At 39.2% G+C, this 13261-nt stretch overlaps 1 protein-coding gene across 1 annotated transcript; it reads left to right on the forward strand.

The window, feature by feature from the left end:
* Positions 1–10649: 10649 nt before the first annotated feature.
* On the forward strand, positions 10650–12114 carry LOC138902534 (uncharacterized). The gene is made up of 3 exons (XM_070190414.1): positions 10650–11175; positions 11257–11402; positions 11962–12114. Exons 1-3 carry the CDS (start codon positions 10650–10652, stop codon positions 12112–12114), a joined length of 825 nt encoding a protein of 274 aa, XP_070046515.1.
* The last annotated feature ends 1147 nt before the right edge of the window (positions 12115–13261 follow it).

Consider the following 13261-nt stretch of genomic DNA (forward strand, 5'->3'; position numbering starts at 1 on the left):
ACTCAGTCCAAATAAGATACAATTAGAAAACTTAGCATATAACTTATTCTCCTTTAATGTCTAAAGAAAAATCCTCAAGCTTCTCATGCTCCTCTCTACTATGAGAGTAAATCAGAATGTCAATGAATACAATCATAAAAGATTTATGATGTGAACAACTGAATGTTTGTAACTGCCTACTGGGGAGGCTCGCCAACCTGAGTATCTGAACCGCAGGATGAATACAACGGCCTGACAAAAATGACATGAGTACGAATACAATTGTAGTCGTATGTAAGGCAAACCAAATAATAATGGAGGAACAAAGGCTCATTAGAAAGCTATGAAACATCCTATTCGAATACATATTAGATCTTATCGTTCTTATGTTACAAACATCTTTTGGAGTGCTTGCTGAGTTATGCGGAATCATATTACTTGTAAACATTGGATTGTGACATATCCGATAAGTTTTTTTACTTCTAGGATATAGTGAGACCCATAGGTTATATAACATGTGAAAATGTTCGTGCGAGGCACGACCTTTCCTTTCCCTCGTATATATATAAAAACCTTGTTGGTCCCCATGCGAGACACGACCTTGTTATAATATATACATATAGACCTCAAAACGCCCCTGTGTAAGGCAAGGTCTTGTAATATACCCCATATCTCATATATACCTAAAAGTAAATAGTAAAGTTTTCATTAAATAGTTTCTGAAAGCATTAAGAAAGATTACATAGTTGTTTATACTTCTGGAGGAACTAACTAATATATATAACTTTAACACGACGAGCGACAAGCCAGCTATACTTCAACTATACAGTGTTTCTCTATGCACTCCTACCTCTTGAACTCCATAACAATAACAACAACCGCCACCACCACCACCACCATGGTAGCCCAACTACCAACTCATATAACTAATAACAATCACAATAAATTGGACTCATGGCTTCCGATCACCGTCCTGTAAGTCCTATTAGACAAGCATACTATCATTTCTCTTACGACCTCTTCTTCAAAGATATGAGGTAATCCATACCTTGATAAAGGGAGAAACGATTCCCATTTCCCCGAGCTTATGAGAATCGAGCAAAACTCTACAACTACGGAAAGTTGAGGATGAGATCTTATGATATTCTTAGAGAAGAAACATGTTGGAGGAATATCATTTCCTTACCTTGGAAATCTTGATTGTAAGTATGAAATATAGAGAGTATTTTCTATAGATTTGACCAAGAAAATATGTCCAAATGAATTCCCAAATCAAATAATTTAATTGCTTTCACCATAAGAGAACTTCACTTCTTAGATAACTTGATGATGGAGAGGGATATTACGGTTGCTAGGTCAAAGTGCTATTGAAAATGATGAAAAGAATGAGCTAAAAATTGGGTTTTGGGGTTTAATATAAGGTAACCCTAGGAGGTGCCACGTATCCACCGCTAGCAATTGGAAACTGCTAACAAGTCCGTAGTAAGACACGCATAACCTTTTGTCTTGATGTTGGATTAATGAACAATTTGCGGCGTTGAAAATTATCGTCATGTACCTTTAATTTGATAGGTAGATCACCTCATAATACCTTTTCTATACCTTTTCTATAGGGAAATATGCTTATCTGAAGTAGGACCTTATATGAATCTAATTCACCAACTTAATTCCAACTAAATGTTTTGTCGACTCTTGAATCACGACATACTATACCTCAAACCTTGACACATATCTTGAATATAACTCAATTTCTTTAGGACTCGGGTCAACTTGCATAAATTGAAGAGTTCAAATCTTAATTCAAAAGTACGGGTTATTACATTATCCTCCCCTCCCCCCCGAGAACATTTGTCCTCAAATGAGAAGTGTCATAGAAAAATCCTTAACTCTGAACTTCTTCGAGAATATTGACAGAGTTTTCCTGTAAATAGGACTATCAAAAATCCTGTCAGCTAACAAGTAGCACAAAAACAAGCCTCATTAGCGTTACAATACACGAGTAAAATGAGCAGTAAACATATAAGGCTCCACTTGGCCATCCAAAATGTCACGCTAGCACCTTTGATCATAACTTACCTTACGTATCTCATGTCTCCATTTCTAAAGGCACAAAAATCTGTGTTAAGCATGATCATTTCCTAAATGTATGAAATGGGATAGAGATAACTTGCAAACATGTTCATTTAAACCATGAACATTTAACATACAATAATTTTCTAAATACCTTCTACTCCTTTTGTGAAACAAGTGCGGGTACTTTGATTTCATTTCCACCTTAGCTTCCCGCGTAGTTTCTTCAACGTTTTGGTTTCTCCATAACACTTTCACGGAGGCTATTTTTTTGGTTCACAACTTCCTGATTTGATGATCAAGAATAGCTACTGAAACCTCTTCATAGGTTTAGGTTTTTTAAATTTCAACATCCCCAGTAGGTACAATACGGGAAGGATCTCCCACACATTTCCATAACATCGACATTTGGGATACAAGATGAATTGACATCAACTCTGGGGATAGTTCAATCTCATAGGCCATCTGGTCTATCCCTCGTATTATTCTATACGGCCCAATATTTCTTGTTCTAAGCTTTCCTTTCCTTATGAACCGCATAACTCCCTCCATAGGAAAACTTTCAAGAATACCGAATCATCTATATCAAACTTCAAATATCTGTATCGCACGTCTGAATAGAATTTTTGGTGACTCTATGCTTTCTTCAACCGCTCATGTATCAATTTAACTTTCTCCATAGCTAGATGAACTAAATTTGGTCCAAGTAATTCTGCTTCACTAACCTCGAATCATCTGATCGGAGATCTAAACTTTCACCATACAATGCCCCAAACAGTGCCATTCTACTACTACAATAATAGTTATTGTATATGAAAACTCAATAAAGGGCAAATGATCATCCCAACTGACTTTAAAATCTAACACGCGTGCTATCATATCTTCGAGTGTCTGAATACTGCACTTTGATTGACCATTTGTTTGTTGGTGGAGGGTTGTATTAAGATTCACCAATGCCCAAACCCTTTTGGAATAACCTCCAAATATTTGCTATGAACCAAGCCCTTCATCCGATATGATAGAAATTTGAATACCAACTCTGGGGCTAACCCTGCTATAAACCTGTGGATCTTGTCCCGCATAGTAGAAACTATGGATGGTGTATATCGGGCCAATGAGTCAAAACAGAGACTATACTCTCGAACACTCATTTTGCCCTGCTTGAGGGCTAGAAACTGATCGACTCGAGCCTATCGGATCTCCCGTGGTAAGTACTGGTCAAGAAAGGCATATGAAAATTTTTTCCAAATAGCAGGAGGTGCATCACGTCCCCTGGACCTTTCCCATCCCTCGTACTAAAGGATGACTATATATTAGAGTCGAAAAGCTACTAGCCAATTGCCTCTTTCTCTGTGGCATGCATAACCCGAAAGATCCTGTGAAGTTGATCTATGAAATCCTGCGGGTCCTCCCTCTGATCCATCCCCGTGAACTCTGGGGGACTCAAAGCAATAAACTCTCGGACCCTTGAATTCTAAGAACCCTCAGAAGATCCTGCACTAGCGGGTGACATAGAATGTTGCTGGGTAGCTACTAACTGTGTCAACAAATGCACCGCACTCCTCAAGTCCTGATATGATGGAAGCGGAGGGGGAACTGGATATGCGGTCTCCCTAAGAATCTCCTCATGTAGTGGAGGAGCCGGTAATGGCTGGGTAGGGGTCTCACCTTGGGCCTCCGATTGGGCCCCATCTACTTGGGGTACCCTGTCGGTTCCCTCACCTACTGTTGTATCTCTCCTCTGACTAGCCGTAGTCTTCCTAGTCACCGTCATCTGTGCATGCAAACGCCAACTCGTAAGTTTAACTCAAATTTCCTATAAGTCAGTTCTATAGCATGATTTAGATTTAAAAGAAGGGTAACCAACTCTTAAATGCCCTGTAGTCCCCTGGTTATATAATGTGGTGCACAACACATCTATAAACAAGACCCTACTAGACACGACTTGTAGACTCCCTAGGACAGAACTACTCTGATACCATTTTTGTCACGCCTCGAACCTGGGGGGCGAGACCGGCACCTGGTGCCTCACCTATCCTTGCGTTCCAACTTGCGACTAAGGGATTTTGAACATATAATGTCATACTTTGGTCATGAGCCACATTTCAAGACAATTTTCGAATCAAAATATAAAACTGAATGGAAACTAACGCTGACTAAACATTAATATGAAGTTGGGATGGCAAGGTCGTCCTAACTACTACAGCTGACAAACCAACAAAATATATATACAAGGCCTATAAGCCCAACATACTACACTAACCAATAGTTTATGTCTACAAGCCTCTACTGCTGATTGTACTATGATCGGAACAGGGGCCCAACCTACCCATAACCTATATACGTATTTACTCAAGATGTATACAAAACTCTAGACCCGGCAACCCCAAAGGACGTGGAGCTTACCGATAAAGCTGAACACGGGAAACACCTACCGAGGAGGTCTACTCGTCTGTCTGTCTGAACCCGCACGCATGAAATGCAGCGTCCCCAGAAAAAGGGACGTCAGTAAGAAATAATGTACCGAGTATGCAAGGCGATAAAATAACTGAAAGCTGCAGTTGAACTGATAATATAATAACTGAAAGTAACTGGGAGTCAAAAATGATCTGGAGGTATACTTACCTGTTGATACTGACTCAACTCTCTCAATATAGTAAGTAAAATAAATGTCCGGCCTTACAAGGCTCGGTATATATATAACTGCTCTGCCGTAGTAGGCTCGCTCATAGGCGCTCGGCCAGACTAGGCTCTGTATCTCGGCCTACTGGGCTCGCTCATAGGCGCTCGGCCACAATAGGCTCGGTATATAACTTACCATCTGATCAAAGGTTGCCCAATAGGGGCCTGCCCACTGATTATAGCTCGATGGTGGTGAAAATACTGTAATACCGTATATCAAAATGAACAAGAAACGGGAAACCTATTTTAGGGTTAGAAGCGTGTTAATACTTTTCCTTGAGATAATAAAATAGGATAACGTAACCAAGCAACAATTATTTTACTTTCAAACTGCATGCTGCTAGTTGAAAAAAAAAGAAGCATAGGCTATTCTGCATACCAAAGAACATTTGCACTTTTGTCACGTAATAGAAGGACCTGCATTTCTTAAACACTGGTTTTAATATCCATCTTCAACTAAGAGTAATGCAGACTCAGTCCCCATAATTAACCTCTTTACATGCAACTAGCTGTTGAATTTGCGAGCTAGGTAGAGTCCATAAATAAGTATATATAGAACCTCTTCTCTCTTGACTGGAAGAAGACAATACTCAATTCAATAAAAAGTCCCAATAGGGGAGAATGCTGTAACTTATGAGAGTAGGATAATGTATATAAATTCGGGAGTATGAACTTCTCTTTATGCCTCGTTATCAAACACATGTAAGTACGAGATCATGCCAAAATGAAGGAAGGGCTTAGCCTTAACATACCTGGAGTATGGAAAAATCTGTATGATATTCTTGGAAAAGGTTGCACCGTACTCCCTTAGAATCGCAAAATCTCACGTTGCTAAGGTGCTAAAGGAATTTTTGTAGGAATTGGTTGATGATGTTATGAATTCTCTTTGAAGATGTTATGAATCCTTGTAGGAATTGCTAACGTCTGTTTTGCAATGTTTGAAATAGGAAGAAAATGATAATATTACTTACTTGATTATCTTAAGGCCAAATGAAGCCAAAATGCCAAACTTCTCATTATATCTTTACACGTAAGTGTCATGTGTATAACTTTTAGTTGGCCACCTTCAATCTAGATTATGAGTCACTTAATCTGAATGGGGGGGGGGGCTGCCACATAATGCCATTTTAATTCTTATCCAATATATCCCCAATTAATTAGGTAATATTCCATTACCCAATAATTAACCAATTACCCATATAATTAAGAATTATATCAACTTGCTTAAAACACTACTCACTTTTAACATACTTCATACATCTTACTATCATGTTCATATGGTACTTTGTATGGTACTAGTCCATAAATATCGGGTATTATAACTCAGACCGTATTTTATCCCAAATTGCCAAAATTTGACGAAACTTATTTTCTTCAATTCGCTTACCCTCTCACCTTCACGAATTTATTATCCCTTGTTTGAAATAGCATAATACTTGTAATCTCAAAATAATTTCCTTCCCAAACTTATGTCGATTAACTTACGACGAAACTTTTACGTATGAAAATGCGAGATGTAATAGTGGTGGTCAGTAGGCTTTCATGATCACATGGGTCATGTTCCGATCAAGTAGAAGGGATTCTGAGGCAGTGCATTTTGTGCTTCGTGATCGCAAATGGTATCATTGTGCAGATAATTTTAAGTGGAATTTTGGGATTTTACCCATTCTTTCATATTTTGAACCCTAGACTTCGAGAGGAGGATACTATGAAGAGGGATTTCACTACAATGTTGGAGGTGAGTAATTTTCACTTGGATTTGATTATATATCTTATTTCCCATGGAATTCTATATCTAAGACATGGAATTTTGAAGTGAAATTTGGGGTTTTTGTCTACAACTTGAGAGGGTATATTTTGGTGATTTGAGGGTCGATTTGGACTCGAATTTGGAATCTAATCATATATTTGGACTCGTGGGGTTATGGGTTAATCGAATCTACCCCAAGACTCGGGTTTTGACCATGTGAGCATGGGTTTAACTTTTATTAATGTTTTGAGACTTCATTAATGATTGAAATTTTATTGTTTGAAATTGATTCTTATAGCTTTGTTTGATTTTATTGAGTAATATTTTACTAGATGTGAGTCTTTTGGAGTTGGATTTGAAAGGAAAGATTGTTGTATTTGACTAAAGCTAGTTGGGAAGACGTAAGTCTCTTGTTTATCCTGTAAGAGAGAGTACTCCCCAGATGATCTATTTGCTACTTGTTGCTTGATTTAGTCACCATGTATATGCTAGGTGATGAGAGTATATGCGTAGCTATGTTATGACCCTATCCGGATAGAGTTGGATTTATAGCATTGCTTACATAGATTGTGTGATTTATTATTCATGTGTTCCTTGATTTCATTACTACTTGATGAATCTTAACTATGATTAGAAACCATGCCTAGGATTATGGCTAATTGATTTTACCAAAGTCATACTCTCGCCTTACTTGATTCATGATTTAGTGGCTAACTTCTTACCGTGATAATGTTTGATATCATGATAATACTTAAGAATATTAAATAAGCATAATCAATTGTTATGAGAAGTTGAATTATACGATTAGCCACAACTTTCTCTTGTTGTAAACATTCATCTGTATTTTATTATTATGTCCGAATGTGCTTTGATCATAGCATCTCATATGTAGATGCATGAGTTGGAGAGTTTGATTTTGACGAAACTTGAGGACTCTTAAGAATATTAAATAAGCATAATCAATTGTTATGAGAAGTTGAATTATACGATTAGCCACAGCTTTCTCTTGTTGTAAACATTCACCTATATTTTATTATTATGTCAGAATGTGCTTTGATCATAGCATCTCATATGTAGATGCATGAGTTGGAGAGTTTGATTTTGACGAAACTTGAGGACACCAAGGACATTCAGAGCGGATACGTGTTAGTCATTATTGATGGCATTAAAAATAGATCAGGTTGCACGCCGCAATGGTATTATGATTAGATGGGTTTCACGCTGCAATAGTGCTTTGATTTGGATCCATCTCTCTGGAATCGGTTGATTACTCGTGTTACTTTGGGCCCTTTGAGCATAGGCAACCAGATTGGTGCTTAATTTGGACACTTGGCCAGTATCAAATACATGGATTTGTGTTGCTAGGTATTAAGAGTGGATCATGAGCATGCATTTGCATCCCAGTCTCATGTAGTTGCTTTCTATATCAGCATTGATTGATTCATATCATGAGTTTGAAAAGAATTGAGATATTTGACATTGTATTGTACTTCGTTGCATGACAAACATGTAAAATTTCAGATCTACTGTGCCTTTACCTTTGTATCTATATGAAGATACCATGCTTTCTATTTATGCTTTCAATTATTTGACTATTAGTAAGTGTCAGTGTCGACCCCTCACCACAATTTTGTCAAGGCTAGACTTGATACTTATTGAGTATCGTGGTTTTTTTACTCATAATACATTTCTGAACATTTTTGTGCAAGTTCTAAGGCAGATACTTATGGCACCCATCCAATTAAGTAGGAGTATCTATTAACTTCGTGTCGAGATGCTTTACTTAATCTGTCGACCTCCTTCACTTACCTATCTTTGCATATTTACTTCTTTCCAAATATACGTTATTGTTTAGTTCAAAAAGTACTGAAGGCTTTTATGATCTATAAATATGTCAACATGGACCTCATTTAAATAATGATGCCATATCATCAGAGTGAACACGATTGCCGCAAATTCTATATCATGCGTCAAGTGATTATTCTCATGCTTCTTGAGCTGTCTCGGAGCATATGTGATCACCTTATCGTGCAGTATTGGAACACAATCCAAACCAGTACCTAAAGTGTCACAGTAAATAGCATACCCCTATAAACCCTCCAGAAGTGTCAAGACTTGTGTTGATGTCAACCTGTTCTTCAACTCTTGAAAACTTTTTCCATAAGCATTCGACCATTGAAACTTGATTGCCTTATATATTAACTTAGTCAACAATGCTGAGATAGGGGAAAATCCCTCAACAAACCTTCTGTTGTAACATGCTAGTCACAAAAAACTCCAAACCTTCGTCGGAGTTGTGGGTTTAGGCCAACTATTTATGGCCTCAATCTTATGTGTATCAACTCTGATGTTATCTTCAGAAACTATGTGGCCGAGAGATGCTATGGAATTCAATCAAAACTCTTACTTGGAGAATGTTGCATAAAATATGCGATCTTGGAGTGTCTACAACACCGCTCGTAGAGGACCTACATGCTCTTCTTCTGTCTGTTAATATACCACAATGTCATCGATGAAGAAAATCACGAATATATCTAAAACTTGTTTGAATACCCTATTCGTCAGGTCCTTGAAGATTGTTGGGGCATTAGTCAATCTGAATGACATAACGAGGACGCAAAATGGCCATATCAAGCTGTCTTCGGAAGATCTTCTCTTTGTCTCTCACTTGATGATAACCCGACCTCAAATCAATTTTTGAGAAACAATTGGCACCTTGTAACTGATCAAACAAATCATCGACCATGTCACGACCCAAAATATAACCAAAGGTCATGATGGTGCCTAACCTACATTCTAGGCAAACCAACACTCAACAACAATAATAAAAGTCAATTATTAAGTCTTTAACGAAGTTATGATATAAATATGAAACCAAAATAAGTCTCAAATTAACATCTTAACTAGATAAACCAAGGAAAGTGTCTAAACACAACCACAATTATCTCACAAAATGTCCAAAACCCAACATAACATAGTCACAGGCAACCAACAAGAGTAAAATGTCTAGTGCACAAGAGTAAAGAAACTGAAACACTATGATATGGAAATCTTGTATCATTCAGGCAAGGCTAATGTTGTAGCCGACACCCTCAGTCAATGATCCATTGGTAGTCCAGTGCACTTATAAGCGGAGAAGATATATATAGCCAATGATATCCATTGATTGGCGATCTTGGGAGTCCGACGTTTGGACTCAGATGATGGTGGCATAGTCATTCATGATAGAGCAGAGGTTTACGTGTTCTAGATATGGGACGCTTTTGAGTTAAAGGAAGATGGGATTCTTAGATATCAGGGCCACTTATGTGTTCTAGATATGGAGAGGTTTCAAGAAAGAATAATGGGAGAAATACAGCATTCACGGTATTCCATCCATCCAGGTTCAACAAAAACATGTATCATGATCTCGAAGAAGTGTATTGGTAGAACGATATGAAGAAAAATATTGTTGAATTTGTAGATTAGTGCCCTAATTGACAATAGGTTAAAGCAGAAAAGCGCCTAATTTCCAACAGGTTAAAGCAACACATCATAGGCCCATCGAGTTAACACAAAACATAGAAATTTCAATTTGGAAATGGGAATTGGTTAATATTGATATCATCACAGGTTTACCTCATTTATTTTATATGATTTATTCAATTTGGGTGATAGTAGAAAGGCTCATTAAATTATTTCATTTCTTGCCTGTTAAGACCACCGACATAGCCGAAGATCATGCAAGGTTGTATATCAAAGAGATAGTTCGTCACGTGCCACCGCTGCACTGTAGGATAGTATGGATATCTCCCGAATTCAAGCATTCGCCCAGAATATAGAAAGGGGTAGGCATCAGCAGCAGGGTACGGAGAGGACTGAGTCAGGGCAGCGTAAGAGGATGGGATTTGCCAGGTCTCAGGAGTAGTCTCAGGGTAGTTATAGGCCCCAATACTTCGGACGACCACCTAGGCCTCCGCCACCTCAGTTACAGGGTTACAGGTATGATCGTTATACTCAGTCATTTCTGCCATGGTGTGACATCTGTGTTAGAGGACACTTGGGCCAATGTCGAGCCGGTTCTGATGCTTGTTATACATGTGGACGTCCGGGGCATATGCTGCGAGATTGCCCAAATAGAGATTCTGGGGGTATGGCACAACAAGCGAATTCAGCAACATGATCATCTATGTCCGTGCATCCTTCAGAGCGCAAGTCTCAGTCCTCGGTTGGTAGAGGTCGAGGTAGAGGTAGAGGTTCCAGTTCAGGTAGTAACCAGAATCATAACTATGCTTTAGCTGGTCAACAGGACCAGGAATCTTCACCAGACGTTGTGACAGGTATGTTGACCATTTTCTCTCACGATGCTTATGCCTTGATAGATCGAGGATCTACTTTATCGTGTATTACCCCATTTATCATGGGGAAGTTTGGTATAGTGCCTGAAATACTAAGTGATCTTTTTGCGGTACCTACACCGGTCGGAGAATCGATTATTGCTAGACTGGTTTACCGAGGTTGTACGGTGATAGTTTGTGGTCGTCAGAACTCAGCCAACCTAGTTGAGCTAGAGATGTTGGATTTTGATGCTATCATGGGCATGGACTGGTTGGCAGCTTGCTATGCCACAGTTGATTGTCGAGCAAAGACAGCCAGATTTCATTTTCCGAGTGAGCCAGTTCTTGAATGGGTAGGTAATACAGCGACACCCAGAGGTAGGTTTATTTCCTATCTGAAGGCGAGGAAAATGATCGCAAAATAGTGCATTTATCATATTGTGCAATTTAGTGATGTAGATGCTGAGATACCTACACTTCAGTATATTCCAGTAGTAAAAGAGTACGCGGGTGAACTTCCAGGTGTTCCTTCAGAGCGAGAGATTGATTTTGGCATTGATTTACTTCCGGGAACTCAATCAATATCCATCCCTCCGTATAGAATGGCACTTGCCAAATTAAAGGAGTTGAAAGAGCAGTTAAAAGATTTGCTGGAGAAAGGTTTTATCAGGCCCAGTACCTCACCTTGGGGGTGCACCAGTACTGTTCATACGGAAGAAAGATGGCTCGCTTAGGATGTGTGTTGATTATAGGCAGCTGAACAAGGTAACTAATAAGAATAAGTATCCACTTCCAAGGATATATGACTTGTTTGATCAGTTGCGGGGAGCTAGATGCTTTTCAAAGATAGATTTGAGGTTGGGGTACCACCAGGTCACAGTTCGGGAGAAATATATTCCCAAGACAGCCTTCAGGACACGATATAGCCATTTCGAGTGCCTTGTCATGTCCTTTGGGTTGACGAACGCACCTGCCTTATTGATGGACTTGATGAATAGCCTATTCCGGCCATTCTTAGATCTGTTTGTGATAGTATTTATTGATGATATTTTGGTTTATTCACGTTCATAGGATGAGCATACGGATCACCTGCGAGCGGTACTCCAAACCCTCCGTGATAGTAAATTGTATGCTAAGTTTTATAAATGTGAGTTCTGGTTGAAGTCTGTAGCATTATTGGGACACATTGTGTCTGATGGCGGTATAAAGGTAGACACTCAGAAGATTGAGGCTGTGAAATCCTGGCCTAGACCTACCACTATGACAGAGGTTCGTAGCATTCTACGCTTAGCAGGATACTATTGGAGGTTTATATAGGGTTTTCTTCCCTTTCGGCACCATTAATGAAGTTAACGCAGAAAGAAACTAAGTTTCAGTGGACGGAGGCTTGTGAGCATAGTTTCCAGGAGCTTAAGAACAGGTTGACCTCAACGCCAGTTCTAGCACTTCCAGAGGGTCCATATGGTTATGGCATGTATTGTGATGACTCATGTGTCGGGTTAGGTTGTGTCCTGATGCAACATGGGAAAGTAATTGCGTATGCTTCAAGGCAGTTAAGGAAGCACGGGCAAAATTATCCGACCCACGACCTCGAGTTAGCCGCGGTTGTCCATGCACTTAAGATATGGAGGCATTATTTATATGGTGTTCATGTTGATGTATTCACAGATCATAAAAGCCTGCAATATATCTTCAAGCAAAAAGAATTGAATTTGCGACAAAGGCGATGGCTTGAGTTATTGAAAGATTATGATGTTAACATTCTCTACCATTCAGGAAAAGCCAATGTGGTAGCAGATGCCTTATGTCGCCGATCTATGGGTAGCTTAGCACATCTAGAGGCCGAGAAAAGACCATTAACTAGAGAGATTCATCAATTGGCTTGTTTGGGGGTTCGGTTAGTAGACTCTAGCAATGGTGGAGTTGTACTCCAAAATACTGCAAAATCATCTCTCATAGCTGAAGTAAAGGAGAGGCAGTACGAGGACCCATAGTTGGTCGAGTTGAGAGAGCGAGTTATGCAACAGAAGAAGCCGTTGTTAGAGCTCAAGAGAGATGGGGTTCTTAGATACAGGGGTCGATTGTGTGTTCCAAATATAGCAGGGCTATGAGACACGATTATGTTAGAGGCACATTATTCGTGGTCCTCCATTCACCCTGGGTTGACGAAGATGTACCATTACATTAAGGATGTGTACTGATGGAACGATATGAAGAAGAACATTGCTGAGTTTGTCGCTCAGTGTCCTAGTTTATAGCAGGTGAAGGTAGAGCACCAGAAGCCCGGAGGGCTAATGTAGACTATAGAGATCCCGACGTGGAACTGGGAGCTGATTAACATGGACTTTATCATGGGTTTACCTCGTTCTCATCATAAGTTTGATTCCATATGGGTGATAGTCGATAGGCTCACAAAATTAGCTCATTTCCTGCCGGTCAGATCTACATATACAGCAGAAGACTA

Source organism: Nicotiana tomentosiformis, chromosome 12 (assembly GCF_000390325.3).
Source record: "Nicotiana tomentosiformis chromosome 12, ASM39032v3, whole genome shotgun sequence".
Taxonomy (NCBI): domain Eukaryota; kingdom Viridiplantae; phylum Streptophyta; class Magnoliopsida; order Solanales; family Solanaceae; genus Nicotiana; species Nicotiana tomentosiformis.

What these genes read in the sequence shown, in the direction of transcription:
- LOC138902534 (XM_070190414.1), top strand. Translation starts at nt 10,650, where the DNA reads ATGTCCGTGCATCCTTCAGAGCGCAAGTCTCAGTCCTCGGTTGGTAGA. An exon ending in TAATACAGCGACACCCAGAG is followed by an intron (nt 11,176 to 11,256) that starts GTAGGTTTATTT and finishes TTAGTGATGTAG; the next exon opens with ATGCTGAGATACCTACACTT. An exon ending in CCATCCCTCCGTATAGAATG is followed by an intron (nt 11,403 to 11,961) that starts GCACTTGCCAAA and finishes TTCTGGTTGAAG; the next exon opens with TCTGTAGCATTATTGGGACA.